The sequence below is a fragment of the Suncus etruscus genome, chromosome 9 (assembly GCF_024139225.1).
Source record: "Suncus etruscus isolate mSunEtr1 chromosome 9, mSunEtr1.pri.cur, whole genome shotgun sequence".
NCBI classification, from domain to species: domain Eukaryota; kingdom Metazoa; phylum Chordata; class Mammalia; order Eulipotyphla; family Soricidae; genus Suncus; species Suncus etruscus.
The window spans coordinates 58,446,365-58,469,342 of NC_064856.1; the positions used below are offsets into that span (position 1 = coordinate 58,446,365).

Below are 22,978 nucleotides of genomic sequence, written 5' to 3' on the forward strand. Positions count from 1 at the left end.
TGAAAGGCCCATATTTTTACATTCACTTGAAAATTCCTTTTTCATAGAAATAAATCGTATGGGCCATTTCACCCTTATTTTATGACTAAAGATCCTACTGTGGGGATGATCATGGCCGGAGACTCAGTAAGCACCTCAGATTCTGCTGTAGAAGCTGGCAAAGCAAGTAAGCCTCTGACTGGAGAGACAATGATAGACATTTTCTGGGTGCCTCCAGTCATGGAATGTTTTTGCTTGTACACATTAATATGGAAGTTTACTGTAACAACATACAACAGTTCATAAATCATGAAGATCAATTGTTTTTTGGTCTTGGTTTTTAGAGTATACCTAGCAGGTACACAAGTACAATACAGTACAGTACTTCCACCAATGCTTGAACCCCATGTAATGCTGGGGATCAAACATAGTCCTCCTGCCTACAAAGCATGCACACTGGCCTTGGAGCTTTAGCTCTCTGACTCTCAACACAAAAATATTATGATAATTTCCTTTATGAATTGCTAATATTTAACATACAATGATTAAATTCTGAAGTTTTAGATCAAATGCTTGTTTTCTGTAAGATTAATTGGTGTATAACTAAGGTTATAACTTAAGAAAAATTTGGATGGAAAAAAGAACCCCAAGGGACAGGTTTTAGACTATTTTCAGGTAGATGTATCAGAATGCTTCTTCTACTCTGTCACCATGCCAGGGGTCAAATCCCCTAATGACAGAATCCCTCTGGGACATAGCCCTGTGCATGTCTTCACCTGGCTATTGATTCATATCCCCGAACAGCCTTTGTAATCGTAACAAAGTCATTAGAACTTCCTTTTTTTTTCTTTTTTTGGTTTTTGGGTCACACCTGGCAGCACTCAGGGGTTAGTCCTGGCTCTACACTCAGAAATCTCTCCTCGCAGGCTCGGGGAACCACATGGGATACTGGGATTTGAACCACTGTCCTTCTGCATGGAAGGCAAACGCCTTATCTCCATGCTATCTCTCCAGCCCCATCATCAGAACTTTCTACAACTTTGTGCCCTATCAATTTTCCTCAAAACTCTGATGGACTCTCAGGGGTTAAGAAAGCAAAAACATGGGGCCGGAGAGATAGCATGGAGGTAAGGCGTTTGCCTTTCATGCAGGAGGTCATTGGTTCGAATCCCGGCGCCCCATATGGTCCCCTGTGCCTGCCAGGAGCAATTTCTGAGCCTGGAGCCAGGAATAACCCCTGAGCACTGCCAGGTGTGACCCAAAAACCAAAAAAAAAAAAAAAAAAAAGAAAGCAAAAACAATGTGTCCTGAAGCTATGATTTGGAGGATGTAACAACCCCTCTGTGGGAGCAAACACATGGCTACATTCTTTTGACTCTGATTAGTCCTAGGCAAAGCTCCACAAATGCCTTTGTACTGATAAGGACCCCAGACCCCTGGGTAGACAGAAATGGTTAGTGGAAGCTGGACAAAGGAAGCTCTGAGCCCTCAATGACCTATAATCTCATTTCTCCTCACTTTCATATTGACAAATATGCCCCTGGTGCGTGTTTCATATACACACTATGTTCTGTACATATATTGTAGTACTATGTTCATTAATCACTCAGCTCTGCATGTCCACTCTCATAAGTACTATTTTCTTGGGGGAAAAACTCCTAAATATGAACAGACTTTTACATATCTGAATGCTACTTGGCATAAAACTACCCCACCCCATTTCCTCTTTCTGATGCTTGCTCTATAGCCATGTTGGCTGAACTAGCTTCCCAACTGAAGTTGTTTTCTTGCTAATCAAGTCTTTCTTTTCATGCATCAGTTCCCTGTGATTTTTGAATGGCATAATAAATAGGAAATCTAGTGAATAAACAGACTTTCTGATTCTGTGAGTGACTCCAGAAAATTAATAGAACCTAAGCAGAGGGTTATGGGCATCACTGTTGTGTGGGTCAGAAATATACACAATAACCAGGATTTGTGATTGGCATTGAGGTTGAATCTCACTGACTGAATCAATCTGTAAAATCTGATGCCAAGTGGGCCCGGAGAGATAGCACAGCGGCGTTTGCCTTGCAAGCAGCCTATCCAGGACCTAAGGTGGTTGGTTCGAATCCCGGTGTCCCATATGGTCCCCCGTGCCTGCCAGGAGCTATTTCTGAGCAGACAGCCAGGAGTAACCCCTGAGCACTGCCGGGTGTGACCCAAAAACCAAAAAAAAAAAAAAAAAGAAAAAAAAAATCTGATGCCAAGTATCAGCAGATAGGGGCAGAACTGGGTTGAATTATAAGACACCCAGCTTGTGTCAGAGAAATTGTGTGGTAGGGGAGGACCTAATCCTAACAGTAGAGTTGGGAGTGCAGAAAACACTTTCCCATGAACTTAGGAAGATCTTTTAATTGTCTTCAAGAGACTAAAAAAGGAATGTCTCTAATATATCACACATACCTGCCTTGGTATCTTGAAAAGCTCTTCCTCAGAACCCAGATCATGATTGAAAGCAGGCATCCAAATAAAGAGATTACATGCTAGTGCACCATAACTGAGGTCCCAACATCAACAATCTGACATGAATGTGAGCAAGTCAGCATTCAACTAATTCCTCTCCTTACCCATTGAGTAACCCTTAACCTTCAAGTCACCCCAACTGATACTGCAAGGAACAAAAACAAGTCTGTCTTCTGAGCCATACCCAAACTGTAAATTGTGAACAAAATTAAAGATGCCATTGTTTTAAGTCATTAAGTTAAGTCATTTGTTATGCAACAATAAATAACCAGATCAATACTGATGATGTCATTCCATAAAGTATCTTGGGTAATGTGGACCATAAGTTCTCCTGAAGAGAGGCCTAGAGTTTCACTGTTTTATAAAATTAAGAACAAAAACAAAATTAAAAATGAAGACCCTTATACTAAGATTAACTTGAGTGGTAGAATACAAACCTAATATGTACAAGACCCTGAGTGCAACCCCCCAGTGCAATATGGCTCCCCCACAATGCCAGGTATAGGTTTTAGCTCCTATATTACTAGCTCAGGTCTGAGCACTGAGAGTTTTACAGGGCCTGAGTTCTCCTGGAAGTAGTCCATTTTTGTGGTTGGCATTGAGATCAAATCTCATAGACTGACTCAATCTGTAGAATCTGATGCCAGATCCCAGCAGATAAGGACAAAACTGGGTTGACTTGTAGGACACTCAGCTGATCAGAGACAAAGAAAAGCAAAACAAAACAACACAAAACAAAACAAAGAAAAAACATCTTTTAGTGCAAATTTTACATTTCTATCGATCTGGATGCAAATGTTACTTCCCTCCAGGTATTTTAGAATCATTTAGAACCCTCTTGGAGGCTGGAAAGACAGGGGTAGGAACTTTCCTTACATGAAGTCAACCCAGGCTAGGTCCCAGGTACCACATATGGTCCCTTAAGACTAATGGGAGTGATCCCTGAGCACTGCCAGGCTCAAAAAATATTTTTGAAAAAAGAAAATTAAAGAAGAGAACCATTTGTATCATCCAAATGTCACCTATTATAAGTATCTCATAAGATATTTATTGCTACGGGTTTTATTCCTCCTATCTTATGAGGCCCAGTACATACTCTGTTCGAATGTTAGATCAGAGGGGATCTTGGGGTTCATTTGACTCCATCATATAAAGTAACATATAAATAAAAATAAAGCCCAGGGGCCAGAGCAGTGGCGCAGTGCGGTAAGGCATCTGCCTTGCTGGTGCTAGCCTAGGAGGAACCGTGGTTTGACCCTCTGGCATTCTCTATGGTACCCCAAGCCAGGAGTGATTTCTGAGTGCATAGCCAGGAGTAACCCCTGGGCGTCTTCAGGTGTGGCCCAAAAATAAAAAACAAAAACTAAAGCCCTTGACAGTAGAACCATAATTTCAACTACGGTAAAATCTAAAAAATTCTTACGGTCTCACTGCCAAGGTGGATTTTTTGTTCCTGTGGCCTGGATTTTAGGAAAAAAGAGCTTGATTTTAGAAAAAAAAGTAAGAGCTTGTAATGTGCATATATATGTTACAAAACCCATAGCCAGGTAAAATCTATCCCTCCTTCCCTCCTCTCTCCTCATTCCCTGCCCCAAGAGAGCTAGGCTTCAGCATTGATTCCCATTAGCTCCACATCCTTGCTGCGTTCAGGTATCGCTCCGTAGCAAAAGAAAGGACAAGCAAAAGCACCTGCTTTGAAAGTGCAAGGTCATGAGTTTCATCATCAATGCTGCCCACCATGTATCAAAAGCACAGTCCCTGAGGCACCCAGACTCTATCTGAGACTCCTAGCAAATACAGCAGTGTGCCGTTTCTGGCACACAGCCAGGCATGGGTAGGTACCACATCTAAAGTGTGCAACTCCCCCTCAAGCTCACTCCTCCCCTTGGGCCCTGAAACCAGAAGTGCAGCCCTAGTGGGCACATGTGTGAGAGCCACAGTGATCTCCCATGATAAAAGCTACCAGACTGTTGATAAGCACCACAGCTATCGTGCATGACCCCAGCACACACCACCGCCAGATACGAGATCCCCAGAAAGCACTGTACCAACCAAGAGTATTTGTGAACCTAGGTCCTCACAACAAAGGGAAGGGAAGGGGAAAATTTTCTGAAATGCTTTTTAGACTACATGTGCTCTAAGTCCCTTTTACCTCTGCCTTTCTAAAAATGTAAACAGAATGGAAAGAATCCCAAGCTAACTAGTACACTAGTTTATGCTGTACCAGCTTTTTATTTCAGCCTTCATAGCCTGTGTCCGGGAAGATGAAAAAGATCCTAGCCCTGAGAAGTCAGCATTTTCATATCCAGAAGTAAGATTTCCGCCCCCCACCCCCAAACAGTTACCGAATGAAAGCCAATATGTTCACATCATAAATACCCAAATGCTGAAGAAATACTCTAGTATGAAAGTCGGAGAACAGACTTCAAGATTGACTGACAGGTAATATCTCCCCTAAAGCATCAAGTAAAAAAATCCATCAATGTAGGTAACCGGATTAGCACTAAACATGAACACTTACTTGATTGCACAAAAAAGCAAGCTGCTTTCTCATCTAGGTCACCAACACCAACATCTTAAGAGTTTGACTTTCAGAATTCAGAGTAGCTTTGAGAATTAATTCCGCATCTTTCCCCGTACTCCTCCATGTAAAATAGATACAGTCCTTTGTGAGCTGCAGTAGGAACAGTCTATGAGGAGGGGATAGCTGGTAATTAAAGGTAAAGCGAAGTACCAAGTAAAATCTCATTAGCAAAGAGAAAAGGAAATTATTTCAAGAGACCAAAACAGAAAAACTTAGGCACTGGAGACTTAGCCAAAGAAAAGGCTTAAATTTCCTCCTCAGACATCCTGCCAAATCAATACTGAGCTAAGAAGGAAAAGGAAGGGAATAAATGAGCAAAGCACCTGTAAAAATCTAACAATGGAGCTAGCCACAAGGAGCTGTGAGTGCAGTTAGGGTAACGAAGGATCCACTATGACAAAGATAGTTGGAACGAATCACTCTGTACAAGAACTGGGTGCTGAAAGGAGATCAAGTGATATGATGGTACAACTGCATTACAATAGTGAAAACTATAGTGTTAAAGGGGAAAAAAAAAAGGAGAGAGTGTTGGGGAGAAGTAAAATGTCTGTCCAAGAAGCAAGCAGGGGGTAGGGGAAGGCAAACTGGGGACAATGGTGGCAGGACACGTGCACTGAAGAGCAATATACGTTGTATAACTGAAACTCAAGCATGACCAATTTTGTAACCATGGTTCTTAAATAAAGTAATCATTAAAGGGGCCAGAGAAATAGCACAGCGGCGTTTGCCTTACAAGCAGCCAATTCAGGACATAGGGAGGTTGGTTCGAATTATGGCGTCCCACATGGTCCCCCGTGCCTGCCAGGAGCTATTTCTGAGCAGATAGCCAGAAGTAACACCTGAGTGCCACGGATGTGGCCCAAACCCCACCCTCTCAAAAAAAAAAAAAAAAAAACACAACCAAAGTCATCATTAAAAAAAATATCTAACAATGGAACAGCATCTAGGGTCTTTAATCCACACTTATTTGGTGACTGTACCATGTGGTCTCATTCAAATTAAGGACATAGGCTGGCAATACAAGAGTGTCACGGGATGCCAACTGCCCATCCCCATCAATTCTCTGTGCCCTGAGTAGCTCCTGGACCCAGTATTAGATACAATTGTTTCTCAGTATACTAAGCCCCTTTGCCTCTGAGAATACGATGTGGAGTTCCTCCAAACATCTCAGGGAGTCAAAGGTCCACAGCTTTCCAAAGCCCCTCAATGAAAGCTCCAGACTTAACTAGGGAGTCTCTTTCCGGTAAACTCCTTGGCAGGTGAGCATAAAGAGTCTTAGGTCACTGCCAGATATCTATTGAAGCATTAGGCTAGGAAACTTAGATGATGGAGCCTGAGCCACAGTACAGTGAATAAGGTCTTACCTTGCATATGGTGTATCTGGGTTTTTGATCCCTCAGAGTGGGTCCCTGAATCTCACCAGGAATGATCCCTGAGAGTAGAGCCCAGAGAAAGCCCTGAACACTGCTAGGTGTGCCTCCTCACTTAGGAAAGAAGAGAGGAGAGGAGAGGAGAGGAGGGGAGGGGAGGGGAGGGGAGGGGGAGGGGAGGGGAGGGGAGGGGAGGGGAGGGGAGGGGAGGGGAGGGGAGGGGAGGGGAGGGGAGGGAAGGGGAGGGAAGGGAAGGGGAGGAGAAGGGAAGGGGAGGGAAGGGAAGGGGAGGAGAAGGGAGGGGAGAAAGGAAGGAAGGAAGGAAGGAAGGAAGGAAGGAAGGAAGGAAGGAAGGAAGGAAGGAAGGAAGGAAGGAAGGAAGGAAGGAAGGAAGGAAGGAAGGAAGGAAGGAAGGAAGGAAGGAGCACTATCTTCCATTGCATTGTCTAGAGCCTGGGTTTCTTAGAAGGAAAGCATTCTGAACCCACTGGCTTTGACTTCCTAAATGAATTAGTGATTTTCTTCTCTACGAAGCCCAAAGATACCTCAAGTGCCAGTTTCTCATCAAGGAGACAGGGAGTGAGGAAGTAGAGATACACCAGGAAGAAAGTGAAGCAAAGAGTTAGGAGAGAGGTTAGAAAATGTTTTGTTTGTTTTTGACATATCAGAGACTCAGATTTTGTTTGTTTGCTTTGGGGACACACTCAATAGTGCTCAGAGCTTACTCCTGAATCTTCGTTCACAGATCACTCCTGGTGGGGCTCAGGGGATAGTATAGGACACTAAGGATTGAACCCAGCACAGCTGCATCCAAAGCAAGTATCCTACCCACTGTACTATCACGATGGGCCGGGCATTCAGATCATTACAAGCATTGGCCCTCACCTGTGAGGAATGGTGGGAGGGAGGGAAGGTGAGGAAGGTGAGGAAGGAAGGAAGGAAGGAAGGAAGAAGGAAGGAAGGAAGGAAGGAAGGAAGGAAGGAAGGAAGGAAGGAAGGAAGGAAGGAAGGAAGGAAGGAAGGAAGGAGGGAGGGAGGGAGGGAAGGGTGGGAGGGAGGAGGGTGGGAGGGAGGGTGGGAGGGAGGAGGGTGGGAGGGAGGGAGGGAGGGAGGGAGGAAGGAAGGGAGGGAGGGAGGGAGGGAGGGAGGCAGGAAGGAAGGAAGGAAGGAAGGAAGGAAGGAAGGAAGGAAGGAAGGAAGGAAGGAAGGAAGGAAGGAAGGAAGGAAGGAAGGAAGGAAGGAAGGAAGGAAGGAAGGAAGTTCCACTTCTGAAACTGTTTAAAACCTGTAGTATGCATTCCAAATAGGAACTGAGGTACCTGTCAGCAATCCTCATTCTGCTTTGTGATGATATAAATACTTCATCTACATAATGGAAATTGGAAGTGAAAATGAAGGAGTCAAGGGCTGATGGATAGAATCATTTTTAAATCTGATTCTAACTATACTATTTCTTCAACATTAAGAATAAGCTGATACTTGGGGCCAGAGCAATAACCCAGTGGTGGGTGTTTGCCTTGCACACAGCTGCCCAGGACAAACTTGGGTTCGACCTCTACCTCTGGCATCCCATATGGTCCCCCGAGCCAGGAGCGGTTTCTGAGCACATAGCCAGGAATAACCCCTGACCAATACTGGGTGTGGCCCTCCCCCCCAAAAAAGCGTAAGTTGATACTATCATATATAATGCTTATTTTACCTTTACAGTATCATATTAACCAATAAGAAACAAAAACAAACTTTTATTGGTAAAGCAAGTAACAGGAACCAAAGACTCTGATATCCAACTTGTTTGTACTTTGGCCATCAACATGTCCTAAGAGTTCAGTTTTTCTACCTATATCACCCCCAAAAAGTGTTGGTGACTGTTATTCCCAACTCACACAGTTCCTCTATGTTCAAGCTCTACCTGTAACCTTGATGAAAGTCCTATCCCTGCCAGTCCTACGGTTTATATCACATCCTCTGCTTTATACCAGTCTTCATGCTGAACATCAGTATTTATAATTCTCATGTGAGATAGATCCTTTTGTTAGTATTTTAGAGATAAATAACCAAGATGTTAGGGTTACAAAATAGCCTAAGGGATCAGAGATTGTACTTGCTTTGCGTGAGACTGACTCAGGTTTTATCCCAGGTATATATATGGTCCCCTCAGCACCTCCAAGAATGATTCCTAAGCACAATGCCAGGAGTGAGCCCCCGAGCGCTGCCAGGCAAGGTCTCCCACAAAAACAAAAACAAAAACAAAAAAATCCTAAGATAGCACTATTTGGTAAGCAGTTGAAATCTGAATAGAAGCCAATTTAGTATGATTTTGAAATCTCTGGGTTTTCTATGGTCTTAAATTCCCATTTTCAAATAGAACAGAAGACCAGGAAAGTAGACTACAGCTTGTATTTTCTAAAATGTCCTAAGCTGCTTTATGTGAAGTGGTCTGAATGTACAACTGTGTCCACACCACTGGCCCTGATATTTTCAGTGGCTACAGCCACTTTGCTCAGGCATAGCCCTAAACTGCCCCTTTCTTGGGAAAAGGTTATAGTCTGAAGAATACCAGCTGTTTCTTGCTGGCTCCATTCCTGGAGTTCCAAGCAATTCCAATAGCACAAAGCACATCTTGTTTTAAGAAAACCTGTCTAGTCTCTGCTATGAAGACTTACAGACCAGAAAATGGCACATTTATGAAATAAAGCTGACTTCTACTTCATGGTTAGCCTAAGCTGACCCCCCACCCCCTAGTCACCTAGATAACTGTCAGGATCAAGTAAAAATCTCACCTTAAAGGCATCCTTCAGTGAACCCTATCCCTCCAGAAGGGTACTCTAACTCACCTGCTCAGAGTCCCCCGAGGGGCCTTAGTGCCTCCAGCTCCATGAGTAATGCTGGAATTCTTGTTGGCAGTCATGGTCATTTCGACTCTCAGCAAATCCAGAGCCCTGTAAAAAAAAAAAAGAAGACAAGACCTATAAGCCAAATTTCCATGGGCAGGGCAAAGAAATGCAAATTCTTGTAAATTAGCCAAGGGGGCTTCTGTGGTGGTGGGAGGGGAGAGGGGGAAGAGGTCACAAATTTTTTATTCTATGCAATTTAGCTTAAGATAATCAAAGAAGGGGCCGGAGAGATATCATGGAGGTAAGGCCTTTGCCTTGCATGTAGAAGGACAGTGGTTCAAATCAGGGGACCCATAAGGTCCCCCAAGCCTGCCAGGAGCGATTTCTTTATTTTTTTTATTTTTATTTTTTCAGGAGCGATTTCTGAGCATAGAGCCAGGAGGAACCCCTGAGCGCCACTGGGTGTGACCCCACAACACCCCCCCCCCCCCGCCAAAAAAATAAAATAAATAATTTTTAAAAGAGAGTAAGTCTAGAGACCATAAGACACTACAACAGTTAGGGAGCATAGCTGGTTTGCACCCTGACCATGTTTGATTCCTGGCAATTCATGGTCCCCTGAGCAACTGGCTGGATCCCTGAAGGTCTTCAGCATTGTCGGAATGGCCCATGTATCCCCAGAAATGCAAGGCCCAAGCAGCATCCAATGCTTACCTTTGCATTAAACCACCAGCCTGGTTAGCCAAGAATTGCTAGCAGAGTTCATAGAACTCCTGAACACTGACTGCTTGGAAAGTTGTGAGTCCCTAACACCCCACTCAACACAAGTCTTATACACTACAAACTACAAAATGTTACTAAAAGAAATTAAATACACAAATAAATGGAAAAATATTCCAAGATCGTAGATCTAAAATTCAGTATTATTATTATTTTTGGTTTTTGGGTCATACCCAGCAGCGCTCAGGGGTTACTCCTGGCAGGCACAGGGAACCATATAGGATGCCGGGATTCGAACCACCTTCCTTCCGCATGCAAGGCAAATGCCTTACCTCCATGCTATCTCTCCGGCCCCTGAAATTCAGTATTATTAAAGTGACAATATTCCTCAGTTTGATCCCAAGGTAAATAGGATATCCATCAATATCTAACCTTTTCAGAAATTGACAAGACTATCTAAATGTCTGTGGCAATGTAAGAAATTTTGAACAATTAAAATATCTTGAAAGAGAAGAACAAAGTTGAAGAGCTAGTTTTCATGCATTTTAAAATTGCTAAGCTAATAAACACAATGTATATTAACATAGGAATATAAATGGAGTTAAATGGAATAAAGTTGAGAATTCTGAAATTTAGCCGATGCATCAATAGTCAATTAATTTTAAATTGTATGTCAAGACAATTAAATAAGGAAATGAGTCTTTTTAACAAATGGTGCTGTCACAAATAGATACCACTGCAAAAGAATAAAGAAGAATCCCTACCTCAGGCCATGCACCAAAAGTTAAGTAGAAATAGATCATAGTAAAATGAAACAGTCAAATGAAAGAGCCACAATTACAAAAGTAAGTCTAGAAGAAATAAATGAGTCTTAGTAACAGTGGATAAGAGATTGGTTTCTTAAGTATGCTACCAAAAGTACAAGCAATAACAAAAAAATTTCTATTTTATTAACATAGAAAACTTCCATGCTTAAAAAATTGGTTTCAATAGACTAGAAGGCTTGCTTTGTGATAGGAGGCATGGGATCAATTGTCAGCATTATCTCAAGCAGTCAGGAATTAACCCCCACCCCCAAGCACAAAGCAGGAGTAGCTCCTAAATACCCACTCACGCTAAATTCTATCAAGAAGGTGAAAGAAAATTCACAGAAAAAGGTATGTACTATGTAAATCACATGTCTGCTAAAAAAAAAAATTGAGTCCAGAACATATTAAGAATTCTTGTGCTCACTTCGGCAGCACATATACTAAAATTGAAACGATACAGAGATTAGCATGGCCCCTGCACAAGGATGACACGCAAATTTGTGAAGCGATCCATATTTTAAATAAAAAGAATTCTTAAAATTCAAATACAGGGGCCGGGCGGTGGCGCTAAAGGTAAGGTGCCTGCCTAGCCTGCGCTAGCCTTGGACGGACTGCGGTTCGATCCCCCGGTGTCCCATATGGTCCCCCAAGCCAGGAGCAACTTCTGAGCGCATAGCCAGGAGTAACCCCTGAGCGTTACCGGGTGTGGCCCAAAAAAACCAAAAAAAAAAAAAAAAAATTTGGGACCGGGAAGGTGGCGCTAGAGGTAAGGTGTCTGCCTTGCAAGCGCTAGCATAGGACGGACCGCGGTTCGATCCCCCGGCGTCCCATATGGTACCCCCAAGCCAGGGGTGATTTCTGAGCACATAGCCAGGAGTAACCCCTGTGCGTCAAACGGGTGTGGCCGAAAAACCAAAAAAAAAAAAATTCAAATACAAAAGACTAATAGTAGTAAATAAAAAGTAGACAAAAGCATTGAATAAACATTTCTCTAAAGATATAAAATTAGTTACTAATCACATGAAATAATGCCCACCATTTCTATCATATGAAAAATACAAATCAGAATCACAACACGCCACCTCATGTTCACCAGAAAAACTATAAGATAAAGGACAGATAAAGTAAGTATAACTAGTGAGGCAGTAGAGAAACTAGAACCTTTATTACTGGTGGGAATATAAAATAGTGGAGCAACTTGGAAAAAGTTTTGCAGTTCCTCAAAAAAAAGATAAAATAGGGGCAAGGACCAGAGAGATGGTGTAGATGTTTGGGCACTTGCCTTGCGTGTGGCTAATCCAGATCGATCTCCAGTACCACATATGACCCCTGCACATCACAAGAAGTGATCCTTGAATACAGAACCACAAGAACCACCAAGTATGTCCGAGTATGTCCCCAAAACAAAATTCAAGGGCACTGGACTTGGCTCAAGCAATACAGTACATGCATTACAAGGAGTGAGGCTCTAAGTTTGATCCCGGGCACCTACCACCACCACTTGATATGGTCATTGGCATCAAAACAGCAGCAACAAATTATACTCAAGAGTTAGCATCTGACTCAGCAGGATCCATTCCTCTGTATGTATTAAACAGAAAACATGTCCAAACAAGTTCTTGTATACTTGTATATTCATACCAGAAATATTAATAACAGTCAAAAAATAAGCCAAATGTCAGCAAAGAAAGGATGGATGCATAAATAAAAGTAGCACTTCTTTACAAAATCATTGAAACATCAAGAGAAAAGAAGTACTGATATATTCTATAACATGGATGAAATCCTGATGCCACTTCTAAGAAATATCCAGAATAGGCAAATACAGAGACAGAAAGTAAACTTATGGTTGCCAAGGGTAGGACTGAGAATGACAAAATGGGGGGGAAGTAATGAATATGGGGTTTCTTTGGGGAATGCTAAAAGTTTTTGGAGTTAGTGATCATGGTAATCTTTGGACAGTACTGTAAATATACTGAAAGTCATTCAATTACAAATTTCACACAATGCATTTTATTTAAAGGAATATAAGGGAATTATATCTCAATATTTATGGTAAAATAAAGCAGAAGGGAGATAGATATTGTAGTGGATAAGACACTTACCTTGCACAAAGCCAGGCCTGCTTCTATTCCCAGAACTGTATATGGTTTCCCCTTCCCCATACCCAGCACCCTTAGGAGTGGTAAGTGAGTGCACACCCAGGAATAAACCCTGAATATAGCCAGGTCTGACCCAAACAACCACAGTAATAAACTTAAGTGTTTTTAAATGTCTTGGGTAATAGATGTGAGAGACTATAATTGACACAGCAAGTATATTTCCATTGTGAATATGTATTCTGGCCTAGACTTAACTCCACCCTCACAAAGCCAAATAGTTCAGGAGCGGCAGAAATCATTCTGGCATTGCCATCACATTTACCAACATGATACACATCTTAATCCGAAGGCTATTTATTCATGGCCACCAATGAATGAACTTACTCCTGAAGAATCATTACTTTGGTAAAAATAAGAATTGCTATCAACAATTAAAGAAACAAAAACAAATGATTGTCATTTAGGTTCCTTCACAGTTTCAACATAGAATGGTCATGGGTGGAGTTGGGAGTTGGAAAGGAAGGAAGTAGCCATTAGACTGGGGTGGGGAATGTTAATTCTGATGATAATAACAATTTAACCTCCAACTGAGGTGAACACTGCAGATGCTTATAGAACAAGGAGATCAACTGTAAGCCTTCATTTCGTCCTTGATTAAGTGGAAAAGCCTTCCTACATTTAGGGAAAGTCTTCATGTACAGACATATAAACTAATGTGACAAGGTGAGGGGGAGAGTTGGTCCTGCTACCATGGTATCTTGGCTCTCCCTGGGCAGCCTAGATGTTCAATGCTTGGTCCAGTGGTGCTGGGACCACCAAGCCACACCTGGTAGTAAGGGAGGCCACCAGCACTCGACAATGCTAGAGCCAAGGGCATGCAGAACTTCATGTCTATTAGGTATGTGATCTACAGTTGAGCTATCTCACTGGTTTAGGAAAAATATTATTTATCAGCAGTAAACCAGAGCCAAATTAAGTGCTTGGCATATGACTATTTGTGCAATAGAAAGAAGGAAGAGAAAAAAAAAAAAAAAACCAGCCTCTGGAAGACTTCCCAGAGTCAGTTCCCAGGGTCCTCAGTTAATGCATCTCAACAGGGAGTCAAATTGCTAATAAGCTTCAGTTTCCACCATGCCCACAATCATAATGATCATAATAGCATCATGACCCTGTTAAAAAAAAACAATAACACTGGACATGCTCTCACAGCTCTGAGAAAAGTCCTTAAGGAAAGGTTAGAAGATTTGCAAAAGAACCAGAAACTAAAATATACTCAAAGAACAGAAACTAAAATATACTCAAAGAACATAGTTAAAAAATATATTCTCATTTCAGAAATTCCCTTAATTCAAGAAATCTAAGAAGAATAGACTAACAACTTGGAAATGCTGTTAAACAGTTGTATATGAAGACACAGTACCAAATTAGTAAGAAGGAGAAATATATAGATTCCTCAGACATCTAGGTCAGTGGTCGGCAACCTTTTTTTTTTTTTCAACTGAGCCAAATCTCGCCAAAACCACGATTGAAATTTATTTTGAGAGCCACATAGGGCACGCACTGACAGAGGCAAGGAGCAGAGTCCTGACTCCTGGAGTGGCCTCCAGCACACAGAAGAGCCAAATTAAAAGTGTAAAGAGCCACATGTGGCTCGCGAGCCGCAGGTTGCTGGCCACTGATAGGTGCAAAAAAATCCTGTGAAAATGTCACCAAACAAGAAACAGCTCAAATCATCAAACCCACAGAAGGGGTCCTTCCTCCTCTGGTTACACTTTGCAAGGGTTACAGTTTGCAAGGTTACACTCTAGAAAGTGGCTCAAGAGTTAAGGGACATTAAGGCCGGCGCGGTGGCGCTAGATGTAAGATGTCTGCCTAGCCAGCGCTAGTCTAGGATGGACCAAGGTTCGATCCCCCGGCGTCCCATATGGTTCCCCAAGCCAAGAGCGACTTCTGAGCGCATAGCCAGCAGTAACCCCTGAGCGTCACTGGGTGTGGCACAAAAACAAAAAACAAACAAACAAACAAAAAAAGAGTTAAGGGACATCAAACAGTTGAAAACTGCTGGAGTCCCCTGGTTCAGAATAGAGACACAAATTTATAATCCTCCTTTACTCTCTCAGTCTGGGTAAAGGAATAAAGTAGGGCTTGAGCTATGACCAATGATCAATGACCAAACTAAGGTTTTACATTGAAGTCTAGACTTAAGCACTGTTGTCTATGGTTGGCTCACAGAAGACATTGCTAAGAGTAGCCCTCAATTCTCATCTGGTACCTTGGCTAATCAGAATGCTAGGAGATAAGGTACTCCTAAGCAAAGAAAACACCCCTAGGAATAGAATGAAGATAGGGAGATGGATGTGAATCTGTTACACTAGTTTTCAAACTACCAAGGGCAAAATACACACATAAAATGCATGTTTGGAAATAAAAATGTTCTTTATCACCAATAACAAGTAACTCTGAAAAATTAAAATTAAAAAATTAAAATTACCTGCAGGTTATACTTCAAGGAAGGGAACAGGTTAAGAAAGTACCCACAATCCCAGGTGCTTGAGTGAGTAGGGCATCTCTCTTGATAGCTAAGAGTGTCTCTATCTGTTGTTTGGTTTTGTTTTGTTTTGTTTCTATTTTGGGCCACACCTGGTGATGCTCAGGGCTTACTCCTGGCTGTGTGCTCAGAAATCGCTCCTGGCTTGGGGGACCATATGAAAACCCAGGGGATTGAACCATTGTCTGTCCTAGATTAGCGCTTGCAAGGCAAACGCCCTACAACTTATGCCACCACTCCAGCTTCCTTGCCTCTATCTCTTTTAACTGAGCTTCAAAGATTCAACTTTCTCCCTTTAAAAGAAGTAACAAGGCTCATGATGGTTATGCCTGGCACACAGATGGTTGTTCTTCCGGGTATCTGAAAGACAACCTTTCCTCCATTCCTGAGTTCTAGTCATTTTCAGGTTCACTGACACTGATATTCCATCCATTTGCTCTAAGTTAGACCCTATGCAAGGATCTACATTAAAATGTACAATGACTCCCCATCCCACAGAAGCTATATGAGAAGAGGAAAGTCAGGTTAACAATGGACTTATAGGGGCCGGAGCAATAGCACAGTGGCAAGGTGTTTGCCTTGCATGTGGCCAACACAGGCCTGAAACTGGTTCGAATCCCAGCATCCCATATCGTCCCCTGAGCCTGCCATGGGCAATTTCTGAATGCAGAGCCAGGAGTAACCCCTGAGCACTGCCAGGTATGGCTCCAAAAACCAAAAAATAAAATAAATAAAAATAAATGTATTGGGCCGGGCGGTGGCGCTGGAGGTAAGGTGCCTGCCTTGCCTGCGCTAGCCTAGGATGGACCGTGGTTCGATCCCCCGGCATCCCATATGGTCCCCCAAGAAGCCAGAAGCAACTTCTGAGCACATAGCCAGGAGTAACCCCTGAGTGTCACAGGGTGTGACCCCAAAACCAAAATAAATAAATAAATAAATAAATAAATGTATTTATATCTCACAGAGAGGCAACTTTTGAAATAAGCTTCTACCTCTTTGTGACTCACAATAAGAAATCCTGCAGAAAAGTAAAGGCATTTTTTTAATGATGGGCTGTTAGATTCTTTGCATAATTGTAACTAAAGTTATAAGCAAATCACATACATGAAATCATTTAATCTTGTAACAACCTACAAAGCCAGTACAATTATCTTTTACACAGCATCAAGAAATCCAAGACAAAGAGCAACTAAACCATTTGGCCCAAGTCATCCAGCTGGAAAGTACAGAAACGGGGGCTCAGGGCTGCAACCAGCTCTGAGCCAAGACTCTACTACCTCCAGACATCTTCTAATTCACTTCTTACACTCCGGGAGGCAGTGATTAATAATAGAGACCCATTTGGAGAGTTTAGATAATTGGACTCAAATAATGAAGAAGAGACTGGTACGAAGGCCCCTGCTCCTTCTAATCTAGTGTACTCAACAGGGAAATGTTACAAATGCAGAGTTCTAGACCCTACCTATACCTTCTAGTAAAACTCGAGAAATGGGCCCCAAAACTCTAATACTTGCTTTTTGACCTTCCCTCCCTTCCTTCCTTCCTCCCTCCCTCCCCCTTCCTTTTTTCCTTCCTTCCTTCCTTCCTTCCTTCCTTCCTTCCTTCCTTCCTTCCTTCCTTCCTTCCTTCCTTCCTTCCTTCCTCTCTCTCTCTCTCTCTCTCTCTCTCTCTCTCTCTCTCTCTCTCTCTCTCTCTCTCTCTCTCTTTCTTTCTTTCTTCTGCATTTAGAACCTAAGGCTCACAGACCATCAGTTCTGAGGCACATTCCTGGCCCTACATTTTCAATCAGAATATTATTTTCCTCACGTCCCTATATATCAGAAAACGGGTTCTACAACATGAACTCTGAGGACTTGGAAAAGTGTGAAGGATACTAATGATTATCTTTGTCGACAGTGAGCATATAAAAGATGAACACTTGGTCCAACCTCCTCCACTCATCTGAAGCTTTCTCACTTCTTTATCCTGTACAGAGCCAGTCAACAAAGGAACAGGCACGTGAATCCGCTTCCTCAGTCTCAGAGACTCACTTAAGGTTCTGGAATCAAAAATCAATTCTTCCTACCATCCACTTCTGATGGCAAACTACTTTCTTCTAACTTCCTTACTCCAGGGTGAGTACAATTAGATAGAAATGAAAATTTAGAATCTGGCTTCTCCTGAAAAATTAGGGAACACACCATGACTATCTGCTTTTCCATGGGGTAACACTGGGCAACCACAGCAGCTCTTTGCAGTTCTCCACTGTCCTCCCCAGATACTACCCACAGTAAGCCTACTTCTCTGAGCTGAGCTTCCACAGGCAATGGTGAGTACTGCAGGCTGCAAGTAAAGGTTGAGCTACAGACACAGAAAGCACACTAGACCCCAGCAGTCTGGGAAGATAAACCTATCCTAGTGTAAAACATCACCTCCTGTTGGCCACCTGAAACCATTTCTCCTCCTCTTTACCACTGGAGGAAAGAGCCCTGGGAGGTTCCCTGCAGCTGCTCAAGCAATCTCCTTGTGTAGCTTCTTCCAGCTCCCTTCATGTTCTTTCTGTATTAATATCCAATACCAGTGCCCAATCCCAGAAACTATTCTGCAGGTCCAAGAAGGAATCCACCAGAACAGAAATATCTGTAATTTTTTTTTGGGGGGGGGCACACCTGGTGGCGCTCAGTGGGTACTCCTGGTTCTCTTCTCAGATATTGCTTCTGGCAGGCTTGAGGATCATATGGGATGCCGGGAATCGAATCACCATCAGTCTGGGTGGGCCACGTGCAAGGCAAATGCCCTACCACTTTGCTATCTGTCCAGTCCCCAGAAATGTCTTCTGAAGAGTGTTGTGTCCCCTTGTTTGAGCAGCCCTTTTGAATACCCATCTGGTGCTTTTCTGCAGGCCTGCTATGGACATGACCATCTGTCTTGTCCCAGAAGGTCACATTAGAACCCTGAGAGTGAAGAGAAGCAGATGTGAGTTACCACTCTGTGGCACTGGGATGGCTCTAAAGGGGAATGCCAGAACTACCAAACACTGCTCCAAGATCAGGTAAGAAATCAAGCACCTGATAACGGAAAACCCCCAATCCAGAGAGGATTTCTGCTGACATCTGCATTCCATGAACTCTGCAGCTATCTGTCCCAGTGAGGGAACAGCAGAGGAAGCAGCCCAAGGGGAAGGAAAAGGTGGGAAAGGGAACTGAGCTCCATTGTGGCCTGAGAAGCTGGTTCCCAGCCAGGAGTGAGTAACCAGGTGGCCGGATCCAGTCTACTCACCTGCCAGCAGTGACTTATCAGCTGATTTGGACCCATTTGACCTTCTTACTGACTCCCTCCAGCCACTAGAGTCTAGCCAAGGAGCTACCTGTCAGTGCCTCCAAGGGGGGTGGGGGGGAGAGGGCTTAGTCTTTCAGTTCTTCCCACATGGATTTCAGCACTCACTTCTGTGCTCACAACTCCAAAGGCTTATCAAATGTGGCTAAATCCAAGTGATTCTTCTCTCTATGGGAATCCAACTTACCTCCAATACCCATCTACCTTCTGCATCCCTACTTTCCTAAGTAGGGAGGCCATCTCATAAGTGCCCCCATAGGAAAGATTTTTTACGCCATACACCAGTCCTTCTTAAATGTTTTTCATTCACCACACTACTGTATTACTCCAGGCATATAGAGCTATCAAAGAGATATACAAATCAAATTTACTGATAATCATAAATTTACTTAAAACAAAAATATTTAAGTTACATTACACAACAGGGGATCATGATCCACAGCTTAGGATCTAGATCTGAAGGGCAGAAAGGCTGGCAGTCTCCAAGCAGTCAGACAGCCTTTCCTCTTCCTTTGCTTCTCATAGGGAGGAGGGAAATACTAACAAAGGAACCTAAGACATATTCATGGTCTGTTTCTTTCCATCTTCTTGGGCTCCCTCTTCCATTCTCTCTGGCACAACTCACCTTCTTCATCTCCACATATAACACAGAACCACTGCAAGTTTCAGGGAAGATGGTTAGGAGAATCCATTCTACCTGAGCAGCCAAATCTGAGTTAAGTGTTTCCTTTCTCCCCTGCTGGCATCCCTGGATGGAGCAGTGGTGGGAAGGGCTTGTTTTCTCTCTCCCAGCTCTGCCAGGATTTACTCACAACTTGGAGGCAGCTCTGATTCACCCACAGCTCTAACCCTGCTGAGGCAGCTGACCTGCAGAGCCTTGAGGAGCTCTGCTTTTCCTAGAATGCTCAGCCAGCCCACTTGTCTCCTGACACCCAGTTCTCCCATCCCCACATGCTGGGGCAGCTGCAGGGTAGTGCTGGCTGGTTCTCCATTCTTTGAATACTCACCACTCAGAGAGAACTCTAAGAAGCACACAACGCTGTTCTAATAAACTTGAACTGACATAGCTGATAAAAGAGGACACCCAATGAGTCAAAGACCAGAATGACAAAGGACTCTAGGAATTCTAGCACTGGCCTTCTCCAAGTGTGCTCCTTTTCTTCCAAAAGAGTCAGCTATTATAAAGTCCCTCCCTCAAAGGATTTTTCTGGGCATATCTGCCACCCAGATGAACTGCCAATGATAGGTCTTTGTTCCCACCCTTCAGTCAATTTTGTCAAACCCTAGGCTCTCAGTTCCCTCAAAAATGTCCCTATTGTTTTCCAAGCCTCTGGAGTAATGGTTTCCCATGCAACACACCCACAAAGAAAGGCTGGTCCTGGGAAACTTACATCTGTGCATGTGTATGTGTGTGTGACTTGAAAATGTGTGTGTGTGTGTGTGTGTGTGTGTGTGTGTGTGTGTGTCTAAGCACCCATCTCCTCCATCATATCTCTTCTTTACCTCCTCTCCCACTTGATTTCTCTTTGTTTGTCTATGCAAAACCTTATCTTTCTGCTCTGACTAAAAGCCAGGGTTGAAAAGAAAAGGAGAGAACTGAACTTGAAAAGTTGGTTGGGTGCACAATAACTTTAGAAAGGGAGTCCGCAAGAATTTCCTCAAGACTATCTCATAATTCCTTCTAGCATGCAAGACCATGGTTCTCTATCACTGTTTCTCTATAGTTCCTGGGATGTTTTTCTATCCCAGACCCCAACTACTGGAAGTCTTGGTCCAGATCTCCTTGAAGCAAGAGAGTCAAGGGGTTTAGGTACAGGTCAAGTGGAACCAAGATCTGTTTTGCTGGGAAGTCAAAGTTCCTGGGTGTTTAGAAGATCCCTATGAGGTTGGAATCTTCCTCAATCACAGGGAAAAAATATTTTTGTTGTTCTTGTTGTTGAATAATAAGGAGAAAACTTAAGAGCTCTTTCCTGTCCACTTATCACTCCCACATCCTCTTTCCCAACTCTCCTCCTCAAAGACAGCCCTCTAAGTTTGGGTTTTCAGTCTCAACCATTTCCATCCCTTTTCCTGCCAGATGCTCCTTCTCCACTTCAGTACAGATTCTTTGGCGGTTTGGATCGGGCTTTAAATATTTCCTGAAAGCCTGAAATGGGATGAGAGTTTGTTAGGTAATTCCAGGCCAAATGAAATCTGTTGCTTCCAAGATAGTTTTTAAAACTTCACCATGGCTTTTATTGTCAGCTTGGGTAATCAGCAAATGCCTTAACACGACTCCTACAGGATACTGATGCCCACTGTCCAGTGGCTTGCCACCACTTGGAGGAAGAAGGTAGAACAGGGCTGTGGAGAAAAGGACTGCAGTACACACCTCACAAGGCTCTGAGTTGAATCCCCAGCACTCCATGGTCTCCCAAACACCACTGAATATGGCCCATCAGAACTGAGCATTGAACCATCTGATCAATTGGCTGAGCATTGCTGATAATGGTACTCAGTGTCCTTAGGACATTCCCCACATCCAAATAAAAATAATTATATAAAAAAAAGAAAAACAGGGGCCAGAGAGATAGCATGGAGGTAAGGCGTTTGCCTTTCATGAAGAAGGTTGGTAGTTCGAATCCCGGCATCCCATATGGTCCCCTGAGCCTCCCAGGAGCAATTTCTGAGCATAGAGCCAGAAGTAACCCCTGAGCGCTGCTGGGTGTGACCCAAAAAACAAAAAAAAAGAAAAACAGAAGAAAGAACAACGGCTTGTCCCTCAAATAGTTACTCCTGATGACTAACTATTGCCTTCTTTGATGTCAAAAAAAAGCTAGCGAGTCTTGTAATGACAACTCCTAGGCATGGAGCCCAGCCTCACACCAGCACCTTCCTCTAGTCCCTATTTTCAGCACATGACAAGAATATCCACAGCTCCACGCTTTTGTTCAACCAATTCCTTCTAGCTTACTATCCTCCATCTCTCTTCTAAACTTCAACTTCTTTCTGAAGCCTTCCCTGATCCTAATGCTTTTGTTTTTAGGGTCACACCCAGCAGCACTCAGGGGTTACTCCTGGCTCTAGGCTCAGAAATTGCTTCCAGCAGGCTCGGGGACTATATGGGATGCTGGGATTCAAACCACCGTCCTTCTGCATGCAAAGCAAATGCTTTACCTCCATGCTATCTCTCCGGCCTCCTGATCCTAATTCTTAATTCCATTCTCATCCCTCCCATGCTTTCTACCATAGTTCAGAATCTAGCTGGAGGCAAGACTCTTCTACTTCACAAAAAATAAAGAGCACCAGAAGAGAGAACACACTCAGAGAATCTGAGACAATGCCCCCACTCTCAGTCTTAAGATCACCTTCCCTACTCACTCTTGTAGGTGAATTTGCTTCCTTCACTAAGAAAATGGAATCAGAATAGGCACTTAATAATCATATGACATTTTTTTACCCTTACCAACATGAGTAATCTTGTTATTTTCATGCTCAACAATGCTTCTAATCAATCAAAGTAAAAAAAAAATCACAACTTTGCAAAGATTCACCACAATCTTTATAATGATTTTTTAGATCCTTTGCCATCTTTTTTTGTTTTGTTTTGTTTTGTTTTGGGGTCACATCCGGCAGCGCTCAGAGGTTACTCCTGGCTCTACGCTCAGAAATCGCTCCTGGCAGGCTCAGGGGACCATATGAGATGCCGGGATTCGAACCACTGTCCTTCTGCATGCAAGGCAAATGTCCTACCTCCATTCTATCTCTATGGCCCTGATCCTTTGCCATCTTAAGTCACGATGATCCCCTCCTCTTTCCCTTTCTCTCTCCATACAAGCCACATGTTCTTCTTGTTATTTCCTCAAATACACTGGGCACATTCCTCCCCAGGACCTTCAACTTCAATACTTCAGGATTCCCTGTTCCCCCTTATCTGTCTTACTTTTCTCCATAGCAGTTATTATTCTCTACCATACAACTTTTATTTCCTGCTTACCATATTTTCTTGAGTGAGGTGAAGTGAGTTTTAGGCCCACACCTGGATGTGCTCAGGGCTTAGAGGTGCTAGAGATTGAACCCAGTTCAGCTGAAAGCAAGGCAAGTGCATTAACTCCTGTACTAACTCTCCTGTTCTTTATTATATTTCTAGATGCTCCATCTAGATTCATCTCAGAATTTTATTTTATTTTATTTTATTTTTTTGGTTTTTGGGCCACACACAGTGATGCTCAG

At 43.1% G+C, this 22,978-nt stretch overlaps 1 protein-coding gene and 1 non-coding gene across 2 annotated transcripts in view; one reads left to right on the plus strand and one right to left on the minus strand.

The window, feature by feature from the left end:
• DENND2B (DENN domain containing 2B) overlaps nucleotides 1-22,978 on the minus strand; it is a 134,184-nt gene that overhangs the window by 51,507 nt on the left and 59,699 nt on the right. Inside the window, exon 2 of the mRNA XM_049780994.1 lies at nucleotides 9,273-9,377. Within this exon, the coding sequence (XP_049636951.1) occupies nucleotides 9,273-9,352 (80 nt within the window). The 5' untranslated portion in view covers nucleotides 9,353-9,377. The remainder of the gene's footprint in view (nucleotides 1-9,272; nucleotides 9,378-22,978) is intronic.
• On the plus strand, nucleotides 11,218-11,321 carry LOC126019795 (U6 spliceosomal RNA). Its single transcript, XR_007499417.1, has one exon. It is a non-coding gene; the product is annotated as a U6 spliceosomal RNA (small nuclear RNA).